Source organism: Dromiciops gliroides, chromosome 4 (assembly GCF_019393635.1).
Source record: "Dromiciops gliroides isolate mDroGli1 chromosome 4, mDroGli1.pri, whole genome shotgun sequence".
Taxonomy (NCBI): domain Eukaryota; kingdom Metazoa; phylum Chordata; class Mammalia; order Microbiotheria; family Microbiotheriidae; genus Dromiciops; species Dromiciops gliroides.
The window spans coordinates 229,494,967-229,522,877 of NC_057864.1; the positions used below are offsets into that span (position 1 = coordinate 229,494,967).

The 27,911-nt window shown below is 39.9% G+C and overlaps 2 protein-coding genes across 13 annotated transcripts in view; one reads left to right on the forward strand and one right to left on the reverse strand.

Annotated features, from left to right (window-relative positions):
* On the forward strand, positions 1 to 26,509 carry LOC122754135 (cytochrome b-245 chaperone 1). Of its 11 annotated transcripts, none has more exons than XR_006356336.1 (7): positions 4 to 397; positions 8,159 to 8,200; positions 16,685 to 16,758; positions 17,774 to 17,870; positions 20,056 to 20,200; positions 24,782 to 24,890; positions 26,019 to 26,509. XR_006356336.1 is itself a non-coding variant. In XM_044002210.1 (7 exons), exons 2-7 carry the CDS (start codon positions 7,823 to 7,825, stop codon positions 21,999 to 22,001), a joined length of 573 nt encoding a protein of 190 aa, XP_043858145.1. In that variant the 5' UTR covers positions 249 to 397; positions 7,786 to 7,822; the 3' UTR covers positions 22,002 to 26,509. The 11 variants fall into 11 exon arrangements, 7 of the variants coding, with proteins under 7 accessions (XP_043858147.1, XP_043858151.1, XP_043858150.1 ...); XR_006356335.1 differs by having other exon boundaries at positions 26,058 to 26,509; XR_006356333.1 differs by having other exon boundaries at positions 15 to 397; positions 21,872 to 24,890.
* The window catches only part of HEXD (hexosaminidase D), a 41,825-nt gene continuing 40,337 nt past the window's right edge, over positions 26,424 to 27,911 (reverse strand). For both annotated transcript variants that reach the window (XM_044002205.1, XM_044002203.1), the window contains one exon: positions 26,424 to 27,842. In XM_044002205.1, the coding sequence (XP_043858140.1) occupies positions 27,674 to 27,842 (169 nt within the window). In that variant the 3' untranslated portion in view covers positions 26,424 to 27,673. The remainder of the gene's footprint in view (positions 27,843 to 27,911) is intronic.

The window sequence follows — 27,911 nt, forward strand, 5'->3', positions numbered from 1 at the left end:
CGGGTTCTCGGGGCTGGCGTAGGGTTTCTGACTATTGAAAGGGCACCTTTTTCTGTTTCGCTTACTGAACCTCCCGAAAGTCGAAAGGTTGTTTTTATCGCTCCTGTAAATTTTTGTTTTGCCAGCCTTGGCATTTCTTCTATACCTGGCGTCCGTAACCCAATTTTTGCCAGCATGCAAGATGGCTATCCCTTCTTCGGAGGAATCACTGCACGTTGCGAGATCTGTCCGCCCTCTGTTCCTCTTTTGTAGCGGAAGGGGACCATCTGGTCAACTCTATGATCCCTCGTCCTTCCCGGTATGAATACGGAAGTAACCTTCCCGCCCAGACCCCATTCAAACCACTGCTTTCGTGCTGGTTCCTGGTCCTACTGTTTCTGCTGCCGTCTTCAACTAGGTAGGCGCGTTCTCCACCCACCTAGTCTGCTGCTCTCCATGCCATTTTGGGGTGGTAGGACTTACCGAATTTATTTTGCCGCAGTAATCGGGAAGGCGCGAGTGAGTGCTAATTTGCAGGCATCTTCCTCTTTACCGCTCTCTCTCTCCAGTAGCTGGAGGAAGCTGGAGAAAAGCGAAAAGAAAGGAAGGACTCTTGTCAGCGATTCAGGGAGCCGTGGGGGATTGGGCTTCCTCTTTCTGCTGGCTGCTGGGGATAGGACCCCCCTCCTCAACCCTCAAGACCTCAGGAGCTCTTGCAGGTTTTTTAGGGGGGAGCCAGGTGACCATAAGATAAAATCTTTTAAAACTAGAAGAGCTCTCATTTCACAGAGTAGGAAACGTAGGGTCAGAAGTAGAGATTTGCCAAGGACCACACGGCTACTGTCAGAACCAGGATGTGCTACACATTAGCTTTTTTTTTTTTTTTTGGTGGGGCAATGAGGGTTAAGTGACTTTCCCAGTGTCACACTCTAGTAAGTGTCAAGTCTCTGAGGTCGGATTTGAACTCAGATCCTCCTGAATCCAGGGCCGGTGCATTATCCACTGTGACACCTAGCTGCCCCCTACACTTAGCTTTTGTAATTTTCCTTCTTTCCAGGTGCCAGTGCTGCTCTTCCTCTTTCCCTCCATCCCCCCAAGAAATAGAACATAGTCAAGCTCTGTTAGCTCTGAAGGTCAGTAGAAATGGTGTCGTATTAAACCAAAAGCTGCTTTCGTCTAGTCCACATAGTTCATAGGAACCAGAGTTGAATCAAGGAAATCCTACTCAATTCACAATAGAAAAATGTCCCTTTAATCCATGACTTTTTCAGGATACTGCTCTTTCTTGACATCCATTGTACTAATAAATAACTTAGTGTCAGTTAATAACTGTGATAGATGAGTTAACAAGTATGACCGAGTAAGTAGCTTCATAATTCTGTAGAAAAAATTATAGCCTTGAAGGTCCTCCTCAAATGAAGTGTCTTCCAAACATATCTTAAAATCACACAAGATTCTATGACAGATGCTACCTGAGTTTCAACATCAAGGCAGGCCTAAAACAGAGATGTATACTCACCTAAGGAGTCCACTAATGTCATTAAGGATGTCTACACAGAATCCAAATAGAAGAGTTCCTTAGCAGACATAAAGTTCTCCAAATATCCCCACTTTGGTTTTTTTCCCTTTTTTCCTCTTTTAATTTAATTTATTATTTGTTTATTTTATTTTTTTCTTTCTACATTTTGAGTTCTGAATTTTCCCTTCTACCCCTCCTCCACCCACTAATAAGGCAAATAATATGCTATCAATTATTCATTTGAAATCATACAAAATATTAAAATAGAGGGAGAAAATTATAAAAATGCTCCTGCTTTCAGATGACATTGTACTAATTCTGTTGAGCCTAGAAAGACCCATATCCTTGTACTTTTAGCACCTCTGAGAAAGGTGGTTTTGAGTGTATTTCTTTTGAGTGTATTTCTTCTGGAATTTGAAGTCATGGAGGAAGAGAAGAACTCATCTCATTTGTTTAATGAACATTTGAGGAAATATCTAAAATCTCAAGATTATTTTTTTGTAAGGGTTTGCATAGGATGCTGTATCTCACTTAAACCTATCGCATTATGGTTTTTTTTTTTAGTGAGGCAATTGGGGTTAAGTGACTTGCCCAGGGTCACACAGCTAGTAAGTGTTAAGTGTGTGAGGCCGGATTTGAACTCAGGTACTCCTGACTCCAGGGCTGGTGCTCTATCCACTGTGCCACCTAGCTGCCCCACATTATGGTTTTTTATCATTCAACCGAAACTTCTTTCTCCATAGTTACCTGTTCTTGCTTTGTGTTTGTTTCCCCATGGCCCAACATTATGCCATATTTATTAATTGATTACCTCTTAATTGTGGATGTCTTCCAAGAATCAGTCCTGGAAGATTTTGTATTTGATGCTGGAAGGATTAGGGAGCCCCTGGAATTTACTGAATGACCTGGTCAGACCTGAACTTTAGGAAAATCACTGGTGGCTGAATGGAGGATGGATTGGAAAGGGGAGAGACTTGAGACAGGCAGACCCATTATTAGGCTACTGGAATAGTATAAGCATGAAATGATGAGGGCTGTATCAGAATGGTGGCAGTGTCAGAGGAGATGGGGCATATCGAAGAAATGTTACAAAGGTAAAATTGATAGGCCTTGGCAACAGCTGGGATATGGAAGGTGAGAGATAGTGGTGGAAAGTCAAGAATAAGTCTTAGGTTGCAAGCCTGATGTACTGGGATGGTGGTGTTACCTTCTGTAGTAATAGGGAAGATGCTGGTGGTGGTGGTGGAAGGTTTAGGACAAAAGATCATGAGTTCTGTTTGGACACGTTTAGTTTAAGACCTCTATTGGAAGGCCAGTTTGAGATGTCTGAAAGGCAGTTGGAGATGAGAGATTGGAGATCAGTTGAGAGTTTTGGACAGAGTAGGTAGATTTGAGGATCATTGGCATTATGGTAATTAAATCCATGGGAGCTGAGGAGGTCATTATATAAAGTAGTGTAGTGGAAGAAGAGAAGGTGGCCCAGGATAGAATCCTAAGGGACACTTACATTTAGAGGGAGTGATCTGGATTGTTGTTTGTTCTGGAAGAGGACCATGACTTTGGGAAGTGGTGTCATGACCAACAGTGGATTGGATTTAAGTGAGGGAGGGCTGTGCAAGGTTACCAACCTCACTCTCTCTTCCAGAGACATCCAGGTTAAGTGGCAAGATATATATCAGGATGACTGAAGATGGCCCCGGAAGTTTAAGGCAGTTGGGGTTAAATGACTTGCTCAGGGTTGCACAGCTATTGTCTGAGGTGATATTCGAACTCAGGTTCTCCCAACTTCTGGGCCAGTGTTTTAACCACTATGTCACCTAGCCACCCCAGAGGGAGTGATCTGGATGACGATCTAGCAAGAGACTGAGAGAGAGTGGGCAGATAGGTAAGAGAACCAGTAGAGTGGTGTCTGTGTCCCAAAAAACCTAGAGAGAAGAGAGTATCAAGGAAAAGGTGACCAACAATGTCAAAAGGGCAGGTAGGTGGCCAAGTGAATAGAGTGCTAGGCCTGGAATCAGGAAAACCTGAGTTCATATCCAGCTTCAGACACTTACTGGCTGTGTAATCCTGGGCAAGTCACTTTAACCTCTTTGCCTCAGTTTCCTCATATGTAAAATGGGGGTAATAATAGCACCTATCTCCCAGTCTGTTGTAAGGATCAAACAAAATAATAATTGTAAAGTTCTAAGCACAGTTTCTGGCACATAGTAAGCACTATGTAAATGTTAGCTATTGTTTTTAAAGCTTTAGAGAGGTCAAGGAGAATGAGGATTGAGAAAACTAAGAGATCATTGGTACTTTGGAGAGAACAGTTTCTGTGGAATGATAAGGTTGGAAACCTGTTTATAAGGAGTTAAGGAGGAGAGAAATTGGAGGCACCTATTCTAGATTCCTTTTCAAGGAGTTTAGCTACAAAGGGCAGAAGAGATAAAAGATGATAGCAGGGATGGAAGGATCAAGTAAGGATTTTTTGAGGATGAGGGAAACGTGGGCATGTTTGTAGGCAGTAATGAAGTAGCCAGTAGACAGGGAGAGATTAAAAATAAGTAAAGACTGGGAATGACAGAGAGGTTATTCTGTTGAAGAAGATGAGATGGAATGAGATCACTTAACGAGTAGCTTGGTAAGGAGTAAGCCACTTCATCATGTGAGACAGGTGAAGGAGGAGAAAGTGGCAGAAGGCATCTGAGTGATAGGAGATGAGGAAGAGGGACTTCACAGGAAATGGCCTTACTTTTTTTTCTGTAAAATGATGAGGCAAAGGTCTCAGCTGAGGTGAGTGAAGGGGGATGGTGGCAAGAGAGGTTTGAGGAGGGATGAAAAAAGTTTAGAAGAGCTGTTGTGGAGATTGGGATAAGGAGTTGATAAGGATGGTATAGTAGGTTGGTCTAGCAGCAGTGAGGTCCCAGAAGAGGTTGCACAAAATAAAACTGTAGTAGAACCACTCAGTGGTTGTGTGATTTTCCCCATCTTTGTTCTGCTGCAGTGTGGGAGTGAAGGGTGGTGAAAGAGGGAAATGATCCAAGGCTAATAGGGCACAATTGGGGATATGATAAAGGAGATAGAGATTCAAGAGAGTACAGTGTAGAGTTGAATTAATTCATCAAGAAGTCAAGATGGGGAAAAGAGGAGAGAGTGGCTTGTTAGGGGAAATGGGAGAGAATTCAGGTGTCTCCCAGATTTGCAACCTAGGCATCTTCCCATACTGGACTCTTCTCTCTTAATTACCTCACAGCAATTGTCAAATCTGTTTTTTTTCTGCCTTCACAGTGTTTTGTATATATCCTTTTCTCTCTACTTTCACAGCTACCACCATAATTCAGGCCTTCATTACCCTTCGAAGTAGGCTTCTAATTGGTTTGTTCTTCAAATCTCTCCTCACTCTAATCTATTCTCCACATAGTTACCAAAGTGATTTTCCTAAAGTGTTAGTTGGACCATTTCCTTGTCATGTTCAGTAAATTCCAATAGCTCCCTATAAGAAGAGTCAAAAGTATATAGACTACTGAATTTAAGTAGAAGCAGAAATTTCTTCCCTTCATATAAAGTACCTGGTGTACCTTCCATGTCTCTAGCCTATTGGGTAGTTGAATTTTGATCACTCTTTTCATTCAGTCATCTTTGGAGGAAGGTCATTTTGCAAACCAGTAATTCTTTCTGCATTCACACCATGATGGAACCATACCTATTTCTCTGTTTAGTGTTTAAAAAATATCAATCTATACGTGCATATATAATATATGCACCTATAGATTCACGGTGCGAATATATATACATGTTTGTTTATATACATATGCACATATTTACACATTTTGGTGTGCATGTATGTATATACACACACATTAAAATTCTTGCTTCATCTATTCCAGGAATTCTAGTTGAATTTTTGCTCGGTGCTGTTTTTTTCTTTGAGGCTTTCCTTGTAGAATGATAGATTTTGGAGTCTTTTCTACATCTGGATTTGTGACTTGAGTGTCTTTGTCATTTTAATAGCTCTTTAGAGTGGGCTGCTTCTTTTTTTTGGGTGTTTTTTTTTTGCAGGGCAATGGGGGTTAAGTGACTTGCCCAGGGTCACACAGCTAGTAAGTGTCAAGTGTCTGAGGCCGGATTTGAACTCAGGTCCTCCTGAATCCAGGACCGGTCCTTTATCCACTGCGCTACCTAGCCGCCCCTCTTTTTCTTCTTTTTGACCATTCTTTAAGCTTACTTTCTGATTTCAGACCTAAATGTCAGTACTGGCTTCTGTCACTTCTTGAGGGAGGGTTTTGTTTATTCCTTTTGGTTTCTTTCTTGGGATATTGAGTGTTGTGTTATTTTAGGATCTCAGGGAGAGGCTGGGGACCTGCAAGCTTTCAGTGATCCCAAAGTATCTGGAACCAGGGCCAAGTCTCACTGCTGCTCCCCTGTTCTGAGCTCTGCAAGTTCTTGAACTGGTTTTGGGTCTGTATAAGAATGGACTGCTGCTGGATTTAGTCCCTATCAGCTAGGTGGCAGAATTGCAGGTTCCATTTTGGTTTGATATTCCTACCCTCCTTATTCCTCTGCAGGCTGAGCTAGAGATCCTGTTCTGTATCTGGAGTCTGAGCCACATTGCTGTTGGTTTTTGAACTTCCTTCTTTCTTGGTATGCCACCCAGGGATTCCTTACATTCAGGAATGCCATCCTCTTGTACAAATCCCCTTCTTCGTCATCTGTGACCTGAAACTATAATGGGGGGACAAAGCTGCCAGTTCATACCTGTTTCCACTGCAATGCCTTGGTGCACAGCGTCTTCCTTGGTGCTGGATTGGAGTGCTACTTCCTGGCCTGATCCCCACTGTCAACAGACTTTCTTATCTGTTTACCTTTGCCAAGGTGGGTTGGACAAAATATTCACTATGACTCTTTCTGGTTTTCCCCATCAGGATTTGATCTGGTACATTTTCTAGGTTTGGTAAGAGGAGTTTTGTAGAAGGCAGTTCTGCAACATGGGTTCCTACAGCTCTACCCTCTTGGCTTTGCCTCTTGGTCGTTCGTTGTCCTTTGTAGTCAAGGAGGACCAAAATGATCATCCTGTGGTTTAAGTGCTGTGGGCTTCCTACTCAAGCAGAGCTTCTGGGCCTCCAGGAACAAAGTTCTGCAGACTTCAGGTACCCCTGGAGTATCTTTGGTTATAGGGTTGGCAGGCTTCTAGCCTACTGATCTGTGTTCACAATGCTTTCCTTGACATTCCCTTTCCCAATGCTCACAGGGTTTTGATTGACTTTTTGTTCTGAACAAAGGCGTTCCTATTGTTTCTTTTTGTATTTCATCATCATTACTCAGCCTAAGGCCCTTTTTAGATCTTTGCTAGTTAATATATGGGACAGATGGGCTTCTCTGTGACTTTTCATGATACCATCTTAGTTGGAAATCTACAAAGCTTTGATGGGTTGTATCTTGAATTAACCCAATAATTTGGGGGGGGGGGCAATGAGGGTTAAGTGACTTGCCCAGGGTCACACAGCTAGTAAGTGTCAAGTGTCTGAGACTGGATTTGAACTCAGGCCCTCCTGAATCCAGAGTTGGTGCTTTATCCACTGTGCCACCTAGCTGCCCCTAACCCAATAATTTTTATGGACCCTCTAGTACAATGGAAAGAAAGCTTGATTTCTAGTCAGAAGAACCAGGTTCAAATCTTAACTCTGCCACTTTTTACTTGTGCAACCTTGGGCAAGTAACATAACAGCTTTATACCTATTCCCTCAACTGTAAAATGAAGGGACATGGGGTAGATAACTTCTCAGTTTCTATCCCACTCTGAATTTATTATCTGTTGATATCTTTTTTCTTTTTTTTTGGTGGGGCAATGAGGGTTAAGTGACTTGCCCAGGGTCACACAGCTAGTAAGTGTCATCTGAGGTCGGATTTGAACTCAGCTGCTCCTGAATCCAGGGCCAGTGCTAGCTGCCCCCATCTGTTGATATCTTTAAGATACCTCTCTTGTCTTTAAGATACAGAGCAAAGGGTGATGCCATTGTGATATCTCCTAGACTTGTAGGACATTCGAGCTGAAAATACCTTGGAGATTATCTAGTCCAATTCCTTCATCTTACAGTTAATGAAACTGAAGTCTTCTCCAAAGTCATAGCTAGCTATCAGCTCTTCTGGGACTAGGACCTAGGTCCTCTTACTACTAGTGGTATTTTGCTGCTTTTTTCATTAGCACCCAATAATAATGTCTAGTAAAGTGATTTGAGAGCACTTCACCAGAATGACTAAATATTTCTTAGATCATTTCCATCTAATTCAGTGTTCTTCTCTACCAGCCTTTTCTTACCTTGAGAGTAGTTCCAGAAGCCAGGAATGTATATGCAGGTAGAGACCCGCACTGCCTCCCTTCTCCATCTGAAGAGGTCTCCTGGTATCCGATCCTGGTCTCTTCTTGTAGGTAAGCCCAGTATACCTGGCTCTTAAATGGAGATGCCTTTTTCCTCTTCTTCTACCTATTTTCCTTTTCTCTACTCATACTTCCCCTCACAAATGGGAAGAAGGAATTGTTCAGAGCTGTTGCTTCCTAGCTTCTATTTGTAAGCTCTGTGGGGGGAGGGAACAGAACCATCTGATATTAATCTTCTGGTAGGTGACTGCAGACAATCTGGGGCATTCTAACTAAAGTTTTAAAAATTTTTCTTGTTTCAGGGATCTTGTCCATTGGCTTGGCAGCTGCATACTACAGTGGAGGTACAGTGGCCCTATTGCTTCTTTTTTTTTTTTAATCATAAAAGCATTTTATTATTTTCCAGTTACATGTAAAAATTGTTTTCAACATTTGTTTTCATAAGATTTTTTAGTTCCAAATTTTTCTCGCTCCCACCTTCCCTTCCCTCCTCTTTCCCCAAGACAAAACAATCTGATATAGGCTATATATGTACAATCACATTAAACACATTTCTGTATTAGTCATGTTGTGAAAGAAGAATCAGAACAAAAGGGAAAAACCTCAAAAAAAGAAAAAAATAACAACAAAAAAGTAGAAACAGTATGGCTCAATCTGCATTCAGAATCCACAGTTCTTTTTTATGGATGTGGAGAACATTTTCCATCATGAGTTCTTTGGAATTATCTTGGGTCATTGCATTGCTGAGAAGAACCGAGTCAATCACAGTTGATCATCACACAATGTTGCTGTTACTGTGTACAGTGTTCTCCTGGTTCTTCTCACTTTACTCAGCATCAGTCCCACTTAAGTTTTTCCAGGTTTTTCTGAAATCTGCCTGTTCATCATTTCTTAATAGCACAATAGTATTCCATTACATTCATATAACACAACTTTTTCAATTGATGGGCATTCCCTCGATTTCCAATTCTTTGCTACAAAGAGAGCTACTATAAATATTTTCGTACATGTGGGTCCTTTTCCTTTTTTTTTTTTTCCAGGGCAGTGAGGGTTAAGTGACTTGCCCAGGGTCACACAGCTAGTAAGTGTCAAGTATCTGAATCCAGATTTGAACTCAGATCCTTCTGAATCCAGGGCCGGTGCTTTCTCCACTGTGCCACCTAGCTGTCCCCCCTTCTGCTTTTCTGTGATCTCTTTGGGATACAGACCTAGTAGTGGTATTACTGGGTCAAAGGGTATGTACGATCCCATAGCCCTTTGGGCCCTGTTGTTGCTTCGTCCTTGGTGTGTTTTAATTTGTACTCTCTTGACTTTTCACTGAGGTTCTTCTAGAATTTGTATCTTTATCTGTGCTGATCTCTCCAGCTTCTTCATATCCCTGAGGTTGGATTAATAATTAGATCATTAGTTCAGTCAACCAGTTTTTATTGAGCACTTGCAGGGCAGACTTTCCCAGTTCCTAACTCTTCAGCCTTTGGTTGTTAGTTGTACATCCATTAAGCTCAAGTGGGAATAAGGGGCATTAATCTGTAAGTGAGGATTCATACAGACTGCAAATTAACTTGTTTAAAAATGTAATATTATATATGTTTTATTATGTTTTTATTTAAGTATTTCCCATTTTTAATGTGTTGTAAGTATTCCCCAGGAGTGTTGTGAGCCAGATCCAGCCTGTGAGCTAGCTGTGTGTTTGTTGCTTCTGTTGTCCATCATTAAGAGTGCGACTGACTTTGCTCATTGCCATTATAATTCGTTTTTCATTAATAATTCCGTGACAGGGGTAGCTAGGTGGTGCAGTGGATAAAGCACCGGCCCTGGATTCAGGAAGACCTGAGTTCAAATCCAGTTTCAGACACTTGACACTTACAATCTGTGTGACCCTGGGCAAATCACTTAACCCTCATTGCCTTGCGCCCCCCCACCCCCAACAAAAAAATCCGTGACATCCATCGTTATGGGGATGTTTAAAGATGAATTTTAATCCATCCAGAAGGTATTTAGTGAGTTTATGTGTTTTGATGTCTTTTCTCCCTCCCTTTGACCCACATTTTTATAGGATTAGAAGCCTAGTTTTCTTTTTTTCTGGCTGGGAACTGGCCTATTGGTATTATAATTCTATTTAGCATGCTTTGAACTTCTTCTTTCCTTGGAATTGTCCAAATATCTCCACAAGGATCCTAAGTCTCAGACTGTAAGGGCATTTCCACTCAAAATCATAAGATTCCTAGAGCTAGAAACCACTTCATCCTGCACAGAAAAAAATAAGACCTAGAGAGGGGAATTGACTTGCTCAGGATGACACATTAGCATTGTCAAATCCATGATCTTTCTCTTGGTACATTTTTTAAAAGTAATAAACATTTTTATTTATGGTTTTGGGTTCCAATTTTTATCTGTCCTTCCCTCCCTCACCTCACCCCTCCCTGAGGTGGTAAGCAACCAGATATGGGTCACACATGTACAATTATGTAAAACATTATCATATTAGTCATTTTGTATAAGAAAACTTGAATGAAAGAAAAAAATGAAAGAAATTGAAAAATAGCATGCTTCAGTTCGTGTTTAATCAATATCAGTTCTTTCTTTGGAGGTGGATAGTTTTATCAATAGTCCTTTGGAATTGTCTTGGATCATTATATTTTTATTTGTTTCTTTGTTACAATGCACAGTGTTCTCTTGGTTCTGCTCACTTCACTATACATCAGTTCACACAAGTCTTTCCAGACCTTTCTGAAATCATCCTGCCTGTCATTTCTTATAGCACAATAATATTCCATTACCATCATATACCACAGCTTATTTTTCCTTTGATTTCCAATTCTTAGCCACCACAAAAAGAGCTGCTATAATATTTTTGTACAAATAGGTCTTTTTCTCTTTTTGGGGGATGTCTTTGGGATATAACCCTATCAGTGGCATTGCTGGATCAAAGGGTATGTATACCCTTTGGGCATAGTTCCAAAATGCACTCCAGAATGGTTGGATCGTTTTACAACTCCACCAACAGTGGATTAGTGTCCCAGCTTTCCCACATCCCCTCCAACAGCCAATATTTTCCATTTTTGTTATATTTCCCACTCTGATAGGTATGAGGTATATGAGAAAATAATGGTGTTTTGGGGACTCAAAGACCCCACCCCCACAGGAACTTGTGCAGGGCCAGCCCAGAGTCAGGAGAATTTCAAAGGAAATGTAGATCAACCTTCTTAACTAACTAAAGGAAGTTAACTAACTTAAGACCACCTTCAAGTCCTGTCAATCAATGGACTTGAATGTTATCGACCAATTAGCTTGGATCAAGGTGGAGTGACCCACCTCTACCTGAAACAGGTTAAAAACCCTGTTGAGGGGCCTCTCATGCTCTCTTGGCATGCTTTTCCCTCTCCCACGCTGCTCTCTTTCCCCTCTATCCTAGGTATGTAGGGCTTCTTAATTTTCTGAGCCGTGTGTGCTCTCTTTACTAATATTTAATATGCTTTAATAAATGCTTAATGCCCCCAAACTGGTGCAGTAGCCTCTAATTTCTAAGTAACAAATATGTTATAAATCCCAGCTAAATTCCCTAACACTTGGGACAAATGTAGTATGACCCTATATAGTTTTACTCACCACAATTTATACTTCAGAGTTATTTTAATTTGCATTTCTCTGATCAATAGTGATTTAGAGCATTTTTTCATATGATTATAGATAGCTTTGATTTCTCTGTCTGAAAACTGCCTCTTCATATCCTTTGACCATTTATCAATTGGGGAATGACTTGTATTTTTATAAATTTGACTCAGTTCTCTATGTAATCGAGAAATGACGCCTATATCAGAGATATTTGTTTAAAAAATTCTTTCCTAGGTTTCTGTTTCCCTTGTAATCTTGGTTACATTAGTTTTGTTTGTACAAAAGCATTTTAATTTTATATAACCAAAATGATCTGTTTTATAATTTTGTTTTACTCTCTATACCTTTTTTGGTCCTAAATTCTTCCTCTGCCCATAAATCTGAGAGATAAACGATTCCATACTCTCTTGGTTTCTCATAAAGTCACTGGCTTCAATTTGTTCAATCCTAATTCTTAGGCAATTATTTTCATCAGAGAGCTTTTGTACCTCCTTTTCCATTTGACTTTTCAAGCTGTTGACTTTTTTCTCATGTCTTTCCTGCATCACCCTCATTTCTCTTTCCATTTTTTCTTCTACCTCTCTAATTTTATTTTCAAAGTCCTTTTTGAGCATCTCTATGGCCTGAGATCAATTCGTATTTTTCTTGGAAGCTTTAGATATAAGGGCCCTGATGTTGACATCTTCCTTTGAGGGTGCCCCTTGGTCTTCCTTGTTACTGAAGAAACTTTCTTTGGTCCTTACCTTTCTCTGTCGGCTCATCTTGCCTTTCTTTTACTTGACTTTTAGCTCCTTAAAGTGGGGCACTGTTTCCAGGCTGCAGTATCCCAAGCTTAAGAAGTCCCAGGTGATATGATTTAAGGAGAATCAGGTTCTTCACTTGCCAGGCCTCTTCCCTGGTCCTTAGATGACCCCCAGACCAGCTTGCTGATCAACCAGCTTTGTGTGTTGTGGTTGTTAGCTCCAACGAGCCTGTGCCCCTCCCCCACCTGGGCCACTGCTACTCAAGCCTACTTCTTGGTTCTCAGCAGGGGTGTAAAATCCAAGTTCTGCCTTAGCATCAGCATAGACCCCTGTAGTCTCCCCCCTGCCCAGGGCTCAGCCCACTCACCAGACTGTGAGCTTAGTTCCAGACAACACTGGCGATTCAGCTGATTCAGAGGCTCTGGGGGTCTCCTTCTCTGGTGGGGCCTTCCTGGGACTGGATCTGTGTCAGGATGACTGTGGGTTGGACTCAACTCCTGTATTAGCACAGCAGCTCCCTCATTCCGACCTTCCAAGCTGTTCTTGGTTAGAAGATTTCAGCACATTCTTCTGTGAGTTTTGTTGCTCTGGGCATTTTCCTATGGCGTTATTTGGATGTTTTTTGGAACAACCATGTCATGAGTTCGGGAGCTCACTGCCTTTCCTGTAATGATTGGAATGATGCCACCTACTGGAGACTTGCTGTGGGAAAGCTCCGCCATGAGGAAAATGCCTCAGAGGGCAAGGCCATGTGGCTTTTCCTTGGTGTCAGGAAATGACGTTTGCTCATGGGTGCTGTCTATCAAGGCTACCAGCCAGTCAACTTGAGGAGCCTCCTATTTTCTGGGAGGAGACAGGAAGGAGGAAAGAGAGCCTGCACGGAGAGCTCTCGCCCTTTTTGGGTTCCTGACTTGATGGTGGTGGTGGCAGCAGAGGACTTCGCAGGAAATTTGAGGAAAGATAGGAATGCCAGGCTGTTGGAATTCTGTTCTCAATCTTTACCTTTCTATTTTTTAATAAACCCTTAAAAACCTAAACTCGTTTTATCAGTGATTTTAGTCAGTTTCCCCCAAAACTGGGGGAACAGATTAGAATCCACATTTAGAATCTTAAATTACACATTCCTCTGCCATCTTGGCTCTGCCCCCGAGATCTCTCTCCATACTCTCTTAATATGGTATCATCCTTCATGTGTAAATCATGTACCCATTTTGACCTTATTTTAGTATACAATATGACATGTGGGTCTATATCTAGTTTCTGCCATACTGTTTTCAAGTTTTTGTCAAATAATGAGTTTTTGTTCCAAAAGCTTGGATCTTTGGGTTTATCATATACTAGATTACTATAGTCATTTACTATAGTGTAATTTGTACCTATTCTCTTCCACTGATCCACCTCTCTATTTCTTAGCCAGTACCAGATTGTTTTAATAATTACTGCTTTATAATGCAGTTTGAGATCTGGTACTGCTAGACCACCTTCTCCCCCCCCCCCTTTTTTTTTTTTGCATTGATTCCCATGATATCCTTGAATTTTTGTTTTTCTAGATGAATTTTGTTATTATTTTTTCTAGATCTTTAAATATTTTCTTGATAGTTTGATTGGTATAGCACTTAAATAAAGAAATTAACTTAGGTTGGATTGTTATTTTTATTATATTGGCTCAGTCTACCCATGAGCAATTAATATTTTTCCAGTTGCTTAGGTCTGACTTTATTTGTGTGAAAAGTGTTTGTAGTTCTAGTCGTATAGTTCCTGTGTTTGTCTTGGCAGGTAGACTCCCAACTATTTTATATTGGCCACAGTTATTTTAAATGGAATTTCTCTATCTGTTGTTGCTGGACTTTGTTGGTAATATATAGAAATGCTGATGATTTATGTGGGTTTATTTTGTTTCCTGTAACTTTGCTAAAGTTGTTAATAATTTCCAGTATCTTTTTAGTTGATTCTCTAGGATTTTCTAAGTATAACATCATATCATCTGCAAAGAGTGATAGTTTTATTTCCTCATTACCTATTCTAATTGCTTTAATTTCTTTTTCTTCTCTTATTGCTATAGCTAACATTTCTAGTACAATATTAAATAATAGAGGCAATAATGGACATTCTTGCTTTACCCCAATTGTACAGGGAAGGCTTCTAGCTTATCCCCCTTACAGATAATGCTTGCTGATGGTTTTATTCCTATGCTCTAGTGTTTTTTTCTTTTTCTTTTTTTTAAGCGAGGCAATTGGGGTTAAGTGACTTGCCCAAGGTCACACAGCTAGTAAGTGTTAAGTGTCTGAGGTCGGATTTGAACTCAGGTACTCCTGACTCCAGGGCTGGTGCTCTATCCACTGCGCCACCTAGCTGCCTTTCTTTCTAGTGTTTTTAATAGGAATCGGTGCTATATTTTGTGAAAGGCCTTTTCTGCATCTTTTGAGATAATCATATGATTTCTGTTGCTTTTGTTATTAATATGGTCAACTCTCAGCATAAGCTGATGGTTTTCCTAATATTGAATCAGCCCTGCATTCCTGGTATAAATCCTACCTGGCTATAGTATATGATCCTTGCGATGTATTGCTATAATCTTTTTTTTTTTTTAGTGAGGCAGTTGGGGTTAAGTGACTTGCCCAGGGTCATACAGCTAGTAAGTGTTAAGTGTCTGAGGCCGGATTTGAACTCAGGTACTCCTGAATCCAGGGCCGGTGCTCTATCCACTGTGCCACCTAGCTGCCCTTTGCTGTAATCTTTTTGCTAGTATTTTATTTAAAATTTTTGCATCAATATTCATTAGCAAGATTGGCCTATAATTTTCTTTTCTCTGTTTTGGCTTTTCCTGGTTTGGGTATCTTGATACCATATTTGTCTCAAAAAAGGAATTTGGTAGGACTCCTTCACTTATTTTTTCAAATAATTTATATAGTATTGGGATTAATTGTTCTTTAAATGTTTGGTAGAATTCACTTATGAATCCATCTTGTCCTGGGGATTTTTTCTTAGGAAGTTCACTGATGGCTTGTTCAATTTCTTTCCTAATATTGAGTTATTTAAATATTTTATTTCTTCTTCTGTTAATCTGGATAATTTTTATTTTTGTAGATATTCATCCATTTCATTTAAATTGTCAAATTTATTGGCATATAATTGGGCAAAATAGTTCCTAATAATTGTCTTAATTTCCTCTTTATTGGTTCACCCCTTTCATTTTTGATATTAGTAATTTGGTTATCTTCTTTCTTTTTTTTGATCAAATTAACCAGTGGTTTATCTATTTTGTTGTTTTTTCCCCATAAAATCAGCTTCTAATTTTTTTTATTAATTCACTGGTTTTCTTAATTTCAATTTTTTTTAAAGTGAGGCAATTGGGGGTTAAGTGACTTGCCCAGGGTCACACAGCTAGTAAGTGTTAAGTGTCTGAGGCCAGATTTGAACTCAGGTACTCCTGAATCTAGGGCCGGTGCACTGTGCCACCTAGCTGCCCCTCTCAATTTCAGTTTTATTAATCTCTTCTTTGATTTTCAGGATTTCCAATTTATGTTTAGTTGGGGATTTTAACATTTGTTCATTTTCTAGTTTTTTAGTTGCATGCCCAAATCATTGATCTACTTTTTCTCTATTTTATTGATGTAAGCAGTTAGGGATATAAATTTTTCCCTAAGTACCATTTTGACTGCATCCCACAAATTTTGATATGTTTTCTCATCATTGTCATTTTCTTTAATGAAATCATTGATTATTTCTATGATTTGTTCTTTGACCCACTTGTATTTTTAGGATCAGATTATTTAATTTCTAATTGATTTTAATCTCTCTTTCAGTTGTCCATTATTGAATGTAATTTTTATTGCATTTTTATATGAAAAGGATGTGTCTACTATTTCTGCTTTTCTGCATCTGGTTGTAAGGTTTTTATGCCCAAATACATGGTCAGTTTTTGTGTGGGTCCCATGTACTGCTGAGAAGAAGGTATATTTCTTTCTATTCCTATTCAGTTTTCTCCAGAGATCTATCACATCTAACTTTTCAGGAATTTTATTTATTTCCTTAACTTGGTACATTGTTTTTTATGCCCTAACATCCCCAAACATAGAGCTAGAAATGTATAAGACTAAACAATTACAAATTTTTCTTTTGGTTTTAAGTAACAAGGTCAATGCTTTAGGTTCCAGGATTCTTAGAAATCCTCTGAGCACATTCAGAAGTTGAAAGGAAGTTACTTAGACAATATACTATGTTATCTCTAGTATACAAAGTAGCTGAGTTGCTTAGGAATTGGACATTAGTCTTTTAAGATATATAGAGAATTTTTCCTCACCTGCCCCTCCCTGTTTTCTTCCCCCATTGATTGTAATTGCTATTGCTGTTTAGGTAGGTGGGTGAGAGGAAACTTTTCTGTCATTTTATGCTGGTTGACTTTCAGTTCATTGTTGGCTTCCCCATTTTGCCATTCATAGCTATTTACTCTGGGTATTTGCTTTCTAGATAATCTAGGCTGGAAATTCTTCTATGTCACTGGGTGTCTCTTTGTGGCGGTGCAGAACTTAGAGGACTGGGAGGTAAGGGCTAAAGTAAACAGAGATGGTTGATGGAAGAATTGGGGTGGGAGGCTCCTCAGGACAGGAGAAAGGCCAAGTGTTCTGTGTGGATCAAGGGGAAAGGTCATTATTGACTGAGGGACATCATGGAAGATTTCATGAAAGAGGTAATGTTTGAATTGGGCATTTTAAAAGTTTGGAGGAAATATTATGCTTGAGGATCCTGTAACTTATTAAGGATCCTCCTTCATCCTTTTTGCTGTTTTTAGAGGGAATTAAGATTAGAGGATGTCCATTAACAAATCTGGGGCTGTGAGAATCCATATTGTGCTATTGCATAGCTTTTGCTTTAGCCTAAGAATAAATTTCAATAATAATCAGACTTTGTGCCCAGAGACATTTCTCCTACATCTCAAGGAAAGGTGCTCTTTTTGAAACATCACCATTGGTCAACTTCTGATTACTTTCCCCAGAATGCTTGCCTCCTTCCTAAGGGAAGGGTGGATGTAATATTAAAAGAGAACTACAGAGAGGGCTGAATATTCCCTCTCATATCATTAAAATATATAGTCCTCTGAGAGCTGCAATTCTGTCCTTATCTTCTCCACTAAAATCCACATGGCTCTCTGATATCCTGGTAGTTTCTGTTGTTTTTACAAGAAGAATGATTATGCTGACTTTGGCTCTCTTTTCCATCTCCAGACTAAGGGAATCAGTCTTAAGGGAAATAGAATGTTTGGCTTTGATAAGTCAGGGTGTTGGGATTTTGGCTGCAATGCTTAGATGAATGATCTTTTTCATGTTCTTTTCCTAATTATTCCCCTCTGAGATACTTGCTTTGAGAGTTGAAAATACTATCTGACATGAGGAAATCTAGTACATTTGAAGAATTAGGGAGTTAGTATGGGATTGGGAACTATTAATCATAATCATTAAGCAGTGAGGGGGACAGTTTTGTTTCTTTTCTGGAGATCTGAGTGAAGTTAGTGTGTCTCCTGAACTCAAGACTTTGTGTGGTGATCTGCCATTTTTCTAGGAAGCCCTGTTTGACAAGACTACTGGGAAAGTAATTCTGAAAACTTTCAACCTCTATAAGAAAATACTGACGGCTTCTAGAGCATGGCATGAACAAGGTAAGGGTTGTATTACATATGTTTAATTAAGTATTGGAGTGGGATATAAAAAGGCCACTTTTATTTATTAAAGAGTCTTTTTGATTGGCTAATATAGCGTTTTCAAATTGAGCTTTTATTGAATAAGGTGAATGAGAGTCCTTAGGCTCATAGATTTAGAGCTGGAAAGAACTTTAGAAATTCATCTAGTCTTTTCCCCTTAGTTTTTTTTTTTTTTTTTGCAGGGCAATGGGGGTTAAGTGACTTGCCCAGGGTCACACAGCTAGTAAATGTCAAGTGTCTGAGGCCAGATTTGAACTCAGGTACTCCTGAATCCAGGGCCGGTGCTTTATCCACTGCGCCACCTAGCCGCCCCTTCCCCTTAGTTTTTGAAATGAGGGACCTGTGGCCCACAAAAGTAAGGGGCTTGTCCAAGGTCACATAAGGAGTACATGGCAGAATGAAGACTCAAGCCCAGGCCTTCTGGCTCCAAATATGCTTTTTCTACTGTACCACATGGCCCGCCATGTTCTTAGGTATTATGATTTGGCCTAAAGATCTGAAAAATAATTCTTCTGCAGCATTATGAATTTTCTAAACACGGTTTGGCCATTATTGTCTCTTTTTTACTTTTAGGAGCAAACTGTAATAGCACTGAAACTGCTTGGATATTATTAATCCTACAGTCAAGAATGAAACTGTTTGAAGATAATGTAGATTAACCCTATAGTCAGGAGTTATCTTTTTTCTTTCCTATTCTATAAAGACCTGTGTGTGCCAGACACCTGGCTTTAAATATTGTCTAGATAAGTATCTGATGCCATGGGGGCATCAGGACTTGGAGGACACTTGGCATGTTAAAGCTTCCTTTAGGAATCCTAATATCTATCAAGAATTTAGAAGCAGGGGGATGAGGGAGAGATGATTATATGGTCCAGCTAGCTTACCATCTATCTCCTTTCAACCCTATGAATTTAAAGAGTGAATGAGGGGGCGGCTAGGTGGCACAGTGGATAGAGCACCGGCCCTGGAGTCAGGAGTACCTGAGTTCAAATCCGGCCTCAGACACTTAACACTTACTAGCTGTGTGACCTTGGGCAAGTCACTTAACCCCTATTGCCCCGCCAAAAAAAAAAAAAAAAGAGTGAATGAGAAAGGGGGATCTACTCTCTAATTTCTGGTCATCTGCTGTAAAAGAAACTCTGAGCCTTGCTATAATTTTCCTTTGCTCAGGGAATGTCCTGGTTCCTGGTTGTATGTCTTTTTTCAGGTAGACTCTGTTTTGGAATCCAGTCTTTTGCTAACCCACTATAATAGTTGTTTGTTTAGGATCACTTCAAGCAGCTTTGTTACATATATGCATTAAATCCACCAGCTTAGAAGTTTCTTTCCTTCTCTGTAGCCATCTATAAGGCTGAACTTGGATAATCATGAACAAGTGAAGTATATTCAGGTTCACTGACTATTCTTAGAAACAAATGAGGATACAATTCCAGAGGGGTAAAGTGTTTGGACCCAGGTCCTCTGACTCCAAATGTGATGTTCTTTCTATTATACCACACTGTAATTCAAAGAGGAAGCTGAGACAATTGAAACATATAAAAAAGCTCTCTAACTAGTACATAGGTGATTGGAAACCACAACCAGATTTGCTCCCCTGTGGGAGAATAGGTTGGTTATGAATGATGGTTTCTAGGGAGGATCTTGCTTTGTGCTATAATACTGTTGTTTTGACTCCATGTTTGGGAGAATATGAAGCAGAATCCTCTGAAAGACATTGGCCTGAAAACACTGCATATTATTTAACAGATTGAGAAACAGAGGTTGGTGAATATTTCTTGTTGTTCTTGGGGATACTTTCCAATCTGACTGAATTTCTTCAAATCACAGGATCTCATCATGTTATTGTTGAAAGAAACTTTAGAGATCAGATAATCCAACCTTCTCATCCACAGTTGATGAAACTGAGGTCTAGGGAGGGAAAATAACTTGCATAAGACTTTCTATCCAGCTCATGTCTGTTCAGAAATAGAATTTGGTGCTGCTGAGTCTCTTGTGTTGAATAAAATAAGCTTCAATTTAGAGCTCATCTGTTTTAGGTTTGGGAGAGGACCCATGGCCTTTATCACTGCCATTATCATTCTGTGATATCTACTGATATTTGACATTCTTACATGGCTATTAACTCTTCTTCTTATCTTTTCAGTGGTAGTTGGACTGAATGATATTCAGGATGTGAATGTCATAGAGGAGAAAGTTCGCTATTTTGGGAAGGGCTATACAGTAGTACTTCGGTTTGCAACAGGCTTTTCCCATCCTCTTACCCAGAGTGCAGTGATGGGTCATCGGAGGTAAGACAGCATTGTTTTGGGAATGGGCTGTGAATAGGGGCAAGTGGTGAACTTCACCCCCACTGTCAGTGACATTTAGATTATATGGGCACCTAAAATAGCTTAGGACCTGTTTTATTTTGGATCCTCTTCCAAGTTACTGATAGATGTTTTCCATGGCCTTTAATTCCATTTGGCTCATTAATGCTCACATCCTAGGACCATAGGATTTAGAATTGGAAGGAACTCTAGACACCATTTGGTTCAACCACCTAATTTTACATATTATAACTAATTGAAGGCTGATAGAGGGAAAGTGACTAGTGACATAGTAAATAGCTGAACCAGTACCTGAATCTTGATTTCTTGACCCCAATTGTGATGCTCTTTTAAATATATCACACTGCTTTGTTAAAATGGTTGCTGGTAATACTTAGACTTTCTGGCTGCCCCTGAAGCCTGAATCATTTTTTCTTGTGCTTTGTAATTCATTCCAGTGGGTGTGCCTTTTAGATCCTACCAAGGATGGACTCCACTGAGAAAGGCTAGTGTTAGAATAGCTTTTTTTCCTTGGGGCTTTCCATTAGGTGATTTCTTGTTACTACTTATTGAGTCTCTGAGGAGTAGAATGGAAACAAGGACAATTATCAACATACAAGAGACAAGGAAACTGACAGCCAAGCAGTAGAGACATTTGAATCAAGTAGATCAAAATTGGCCTCAACACTATCTGGCTCTCTGGTTAAACAGTATGTAATCTTTCATTTGGGCAAAGAAACAGGGAATGATGAAGTGCTTAAGCATCATCTTTGTATATGAGCCAAGGGCTTGGCACTGCCTATGATAACAGGAATCTACATTCTCATATACTTTCATGAAGTGGAAGCTATATTGAAGACTAAATTAGAGTGTGGTTACACAATCATCTTCCTGGGTGATTTCAAGTCAAATATACTTTTTATGTTCCCCCAGATAACCTCTTGACTCTTTAGGGCCTTTGTTTGCGTGGGCAAGAAGGTATTCTGGGTCAAGAGAGATATTGATAGTGATTTTGTTCCACTTCATGATTTCTTTTTCATTGCAAACCTTGTATTCCTTGAGACAGGTCCTAGCATTGGCCTGCAGTGTTCCTAAAGTTGACACACAGTACAGTCTTCATTTGCTTCTAAACTATTTTCAAAAGGAAGAAATCAATGGGTAGTGGTACTTGATTTCCTTTGAAGTTTACTTTTGGCTACAACCTTTCTGTCAAATAACTCATAGCTTGAAAGAACCTTTTTATCTGACAAATTTATTCTTTTAGGAGTCCAAAAGACTTCATAGCAGTTTTGATTTATACTGCATCCTCTCCCCTTTCTTATGTATGGGGAAACTGAAGCACAGTCTAGCAGAGTGATTTGTCCAAAGTCACAAGCAAAGCTATCAGCATTTCCACCCTCAAAGTTTGCCTACTTTCTGAGGGTACTATTTGTGGTGATGTTAATCTTACACATTGAGGCAAGGGGAAGTAAGAAAGGGAGCAAACTAGAATGAAAGAGTTGTTGAAGGGATTGGGTGATGAAGAATGAATCTGCTGCTTCAGCTTTCCTGGGCTGTTATGTGCATGTGTGTATAAAGGATTTGGGGATGGTCTTATGTCCCTTGATAACTTGAATTCTTCCCCTTCCTTCTTTTTCCCACTCCTTATCTTAGTGATGTGGAAGTAATTGCCAAGCTTATCACCAACTTTCTGGAGCTGCACCAGCCAGAGAGCCCCAAAGACTTGTCCCAGAGCAGTGACACTGAGGCCAGTGATGTGGATGACCCCAGACATCAGAACTAAGTTTGACAGGGTGGACTGAGCTACTGAGTCTGGCTGCCCTATTCTTCCTGCAGCTTTTGATACTTCCTTCTTTCTTTCCTTCCCCCAGGGCAGCCTGCTTGGTTGTATTTGCTTTTCACATTGACGTGGCTTGCAGAGGGGTCTGTATTTTGTTTCTGCTTCTCTGAGAAAGCTCCCAGCTCACCAGATTGGACCTTAAACTGTGGCCATTTGTTAAGTTGCCCCTTGTTGTGTAGAGTCTTAGAACTTAAAGGGATCTTAGAGACTATCCAACCCTGTCATTTCACAGAAGAGGAACCTGAGGCTGAGAGAGGAGAAGTGACTTTCCTAAGGTCAGCACAGCTTAATTAATGGAAGAGCTGGGACATGATATAACTTCCTTGTCCTTTCCACTATACCATGTTGCCTTACACCATTCTCTTAGGAATGGTCAGTTTTCCTCATCAAGTGTACCTGGAGAGGTCTGGGCAAGAAGGATCTTTTGAAATTTAGCTTCAGAGATGAGAAGGATGAAGAAATACAAAACGAAGGAAGGACTTGAGAGGAATGACATTCGGGGAGGAATGTGAATGTCAGCCAATCGGAGTTATTTCTGCCAAGCAGGAATGCCTACCCTGGTGTCCATGAACCCATGGATACATTTCACAGGATATTTGAACTTAGATGGGGAAGGAAAAAAAAAATTATATATCTATTTTCACTACCCTCTAACTGAAATTTGGCATTTCTTTCAAGTATGAATGAAAAAACCCCAGCAGTATTCTAAGAAGGGAGTTCTTACTGGCATATTTCACTATACTGTCAATGAAGTTCATGATACAAAAATGCTTAAGAATTGGTCTAGAAGCATTTGAATGTACTTAAAATCACATTTACAAAAATTGCTGCCTCATTATGGGACCAAGTGAGGTAGTTGGTAACTTTGGTTGTCAAATATTTAATTGCTTCCATGAAATTTTAGGGAGTTGACAGCACTAGCCCTTCAGAGAGGGGCTTTAAGGAAGTGCTTGTGTGGCCATTGCTGATTGGAGATTCTGTTCTTTGTGTACCTTTTAAATGTTTTCTCTCTGGAAATCATTAGGAAGTGAAGCCGTATCCCAGTCTCCTTAATGTTTCTCTCCAACTGGAGAGCACAGCTATACAAGTGCTTAAATTAAAGGGCCTTATGAGAGGCCCATCCCACTTTATATTAACCATAGATAACGAAGCTCTGCAAATGAACTGAATAGGCCAACAGAGAAATGAGATCTCTTTATACCTCCAGCTCAGGTCCCACCTCATCAAAGAGGCTGAAGTGAGGTTTGGGTGGGTATGTGTAGCAGCAGAGTGTATCTAACTGTAGAACTAGGTATGTTTTGAGGATTATGAGTAAACTAGGAAGTTTTCCGGAGATCTCAAGGTGTTTTCCTATCTCCTTCATATTCTGAAGAGTAGCTGCCCTTTTCTAACCAGCCTGTCTTTCTTTGCTGTCTATGGTGAACCAAAGAAACAGAGTGTAAACTGGAGCTTGCAGAACATCTTGTGAGGGGCCTCCTTAGTGCCTCCAGTTTCAGTTTATTATAAATAGGCCTCACAGATAGATTATTGTGTAGAATCCTTCCTGTTAGATGTGTGCTCAACGGGGAGACACTGGCTGCTGGTTGCATGTTTAAGTATATTCAAGAGGTCTCAGGCTTCATTTTGAGAATGGTTTTTTTTTGCCCACTGTAAAATCTGAAGTCAGATTTAAAGTGCCCTTTCTTCACTTTTTGGGCTTCCAAACTACAGGGCTTATGAAATGAGTTTTCAGCTAAAGAAATACTACTGTCAGTCCAGAGGAGAAGCCATTTAATGACAGAGAAGTTGTTCTTTGTTAATTCATGTCAGATTCTAGAGATTCATTCCCAAGTTACCTTTCTTTTCACCTTCACTATTTCTAATAAGCTTTTTTTTTTTTTTTAAGTGAGGCAATTGGGAGTGACTTGCCCAGGGTCACAGAGCTAGTAAGTGTTAAGTGTCTGAGGTGGGATTTGAACTCAGGTCCTCCTGACTCCAGGGCCGGTGCTCTATCCACTGCGCCACCTAGCTGCCCCTCTAATAAGCTATTTGAGGAAATGTATATGTGGGATAGAACTGTTTGACCAGCCCAGAAGAACTAGATGAACTAGATACCAGGAGACTGGCGGCTTCTGGGAATAGATTTTTTTTTTTGGTGGGGCAATGAGGGTTTAGTGACTTGCCCAGGGTCATACAGCTAGTAAGTATTAAGTGTCTGAGGTCAGATTTGAACTCAGGTCCTCCTGAATCCAGGGCTGGTGCTTTCTCCACTGTGCCACCTAGATGCCCCCGGGGAATAGAATTTGAAAATTCATTCCTTGAACTGGCATAAACTCAGGCCACGCTCACTGAGACCCAGCCTGTTTTCTTGCATGTTGTGATGTATTAAGGCCATGTTTCCTCTGACTTGGTTTGGAAGAATTGGTGCATCTGCCTGGAAGCTACTTTGTTTGGCTCAGTGCTACATTTTTTTCTTCAGAAAAGGGTTGTGTGTTTCTGTATCAGGACAGATTGATCCAGGACAGTCTAAGTCCTATGTAACATAAACTGACTTCATGGTTTACATAGCATGGATACCTTTTGTAATTTTCCTTTGGCTAATTCTCTTGAGAAAGGAGTATTTCAGCTCATGGGAATCTCTTTTCCTGTATTCTCCCTCTGGAAGAGTAATGTAGGCTCAGTTTTGGCCTACAAAGATGTGAACTTAAAGAACTTTGGTAATCTGTTCCCCTTTCTAATTTCAGCATCTTCATTCCCCTTTGACTCAATGGCTAGATGTCTGGCTCCCACAGAAAACAGGTGTGGGGAGGAGTCTTAGAAGTCATCAAACTTTATGAGAACTTTGAAGACCTGGTAGGATGTTGTTTTAACATACTGATTGGGCTTTAGTTTCCTTTCTATCCCTGCCCCAGTAGTTTCAGCATTGCTTTATGTTTGAGGATTAGAACTTTGCCAGCCACCATGTCTTAACAATCAGCTGCTAAATTGAAACCTCACTACGTGGGTGAGGCTCACTGCCCATTTCATAGTAGATAGTAGATATTCATAGTAGATTCCATAATATGTGGCAGGGATTAGCCTCTAGGACTGAAGAAAATTCACTGTGCATGCTAGATACTTAACTCATTACTGCATGTGAGATGAAGCACCTCTTATTCTCCTAAAGTGAAAGATGGATTGCATATATTGAAGGTTGAGTTTGAATGGATTCATCACAAATCTATGTAGTCATATAAAGAGGTCATTACTTGTGTGAGAGCTGTTCTACTCTGTGGCCACAATGAAACAGCTATTTTATATACACTTCCTGGTCATAAGGTACAATGAGAGCATGCATATAAGGGCACAGCCAATTATTAGTGAAGTGGCTAAAGCTGAAGTGAATTAATTAGTCTTTTAATAATTGGATAGCAACTTACATTTTACTAATCAAGACAAGTAAGTGAAATCCAGAAAATATTTTGAAAGCTTCTTTTTAGTCATTTAACTCACAACAGTTTGCCTTTTTGCTTACGGCGGCCTGTGCATACCTATGTCAAATGGCTCTTCTCCAGTTGCTTTTAAGCCCACTTGGTAATTGACAATGGCAGGGTAGATAGTAAAAAGAAAGGCAAAGAACTTTTTTTTATCCATAAGCTGGATAATTAGTTCTCAAATAATTGAGGTTTGACAGTTACTTTCTTCTTACCTGAATCCCTTGTTCAGATAAATCCCATGGGCTCTGCCATTGTAGATATCTTGGTGAACTGGGTCCTGACATTGACTCTGTGAATTAATTATTCATTGATTTACCTAGGACACACACAGAACTGTGGTGGTTCACCTCTGTCCCTGAAGTTCTTATAGACCTTTTTTTTCTTGTCTAGTGCTGAAGGCTGATGGTTATTTTGGGGGGTTTTACAAGAATACATTTCCTGAATAATTTTCTTTTTTTTTTTTCCTGAATAATTTTCAAATTTCCCTATAAACATATTTCTTAAGGCATATGGAAAAGTCAGGAATTACCTTATACATCCTCAGGATTCCCTGCCCCGGGGCTCTTCCCTTCCTCTGATTGGAGAGAGTGGGATGTGGACTTCTGGGAGCTCTGCCTAGATCCTCTACCTTTTAAGGATTGAACTCAGGACATTTTCCTCATTTCCCACCCAGCTGCTTTCCTGGACTTCATCCACTCCAGAAACTCATTCAGCAAGATGAAATCAACCCAGAAACTTATACCTTCTCAGATCATTTCCCTTCCCAGCTGCATGATATTATTGTGCCAGGTTATTCCCTCCTTCCACCTTCTGCTTTTTATGTGTGATCCTCCCCCATTAGACTGTGAGCTCCTTGAGGGCAGGGACAGTCATGCCTTTTTTTTTGTATCCTTAGTGCTTAGCACAATGCCTGGTGCATAATAAATGTGCTTAATAAATGTTTATTGACTGACTTTGAATTATGCTTTTCAACAATATCATGACATTTCTGTATGATTGCTGTAGTTATTCTTTCTTAACCATCTTTAGTATTCTTTTTCAGTTAATTAGATGGTATCTTATTGCTACTGAAACACAAAAGGATTTATACTTGACCAGGTATTCTTTTGTATGGAAATGACAAAAAAGGTATTGGTGTTTTAAACATTCTCATGCCATTCAGTGAAACTCTCAAATTGTGTGTAGATTGCTGAGAGCTGCAGAGTTCCTTTCTGCTTTCAGTCTTTCCCCAGTTGGATTTGGAGTTGGCTTATCCTTATATATTTAGTGATTTCGCAGCCACATTCAGAAGGAATGGTTCATTGACTTTGGTGACTACCTTTATAACACTGAAAAAGTTGGCCAGCAGTTGTGCTTTTTAAAAATAATCTACCTTTTCTCCCTAACAAAAAATGATGAATATTCTTGGGTAGTTGCTGAAAGAGTCAGTAGACTTCCACAAGCTTGCCAGAGGCTTAGTTTTAACTCTATTGGCTACATAATTGCTTCTGAAACAAAGAAGCCAACTCCAAACCCTAGTGTTCTGTTACCAGAAAGAGAAATGCAGAATTGAGAAATATTCTTTTCTGTTCTCATCTAGATTTTTCTAATTTTTTTCAGGGTCTTTCTTGTTTATCTTTTTGTTAGATTTGTCTAGAGTGGAAAGGGACACATTGAGGTCCCTAACTATTATAGTACATTGTCTATTTTACCCTATAATTCGATTATTTTTTCTTCAAGTATTTGAATGCTATACTATTTTTGTGCAATAATTTCAGTATTAACATTATTTATTTATAATGCCTTGAAGCATAATGTAATTTCCCTGGATATCTTTTTTGCTTTTGCTATCTTTTTATTGCTGCCTTGTAGATTATTATGATTGCCACCTCTAATTTTTTGGATTCACTTGTGGCATAATAAATTTTGCTTCATCCTCTCATGGTAATAGTTTTAAACACAAGATCCAGTATCATGCCTTCATATCAGTGTTTCTTCAGATTTTGTCCTGGTATTAGATTTTTCAGTCACACCCACAGGAACACTCTCAACTCTGTTCCCCTCTCCTCAGCACTACTTTCATGTGGTAAATGAGTGGCCTTAGCCATATGTAAGAATCCCCACTGGGTTAGCAGTGGCTAAGCCTTCCACATAAGATGGGTCACTTCCATGGCAAAAGTGTTAAGACTGAGCTGCTATTGCTGCATGCAGATCTTGCAACAGCTGCTGTAGCTTCTGCATGGTGGGATGGGTGTTTTCTTCCAGCCATTCCTCTACTGCATCTGGGTAGAAAATTCTCTCAAGTGCGGCCTGCAGCTCTTGGATGATAGTATTCCACCTGGTTAGGAGACTGAAGGGAAATGGAAAAAAGGTTTACTATGGAACTGACATGTGAGTCCTTGTTAAAAAAAAAATACAA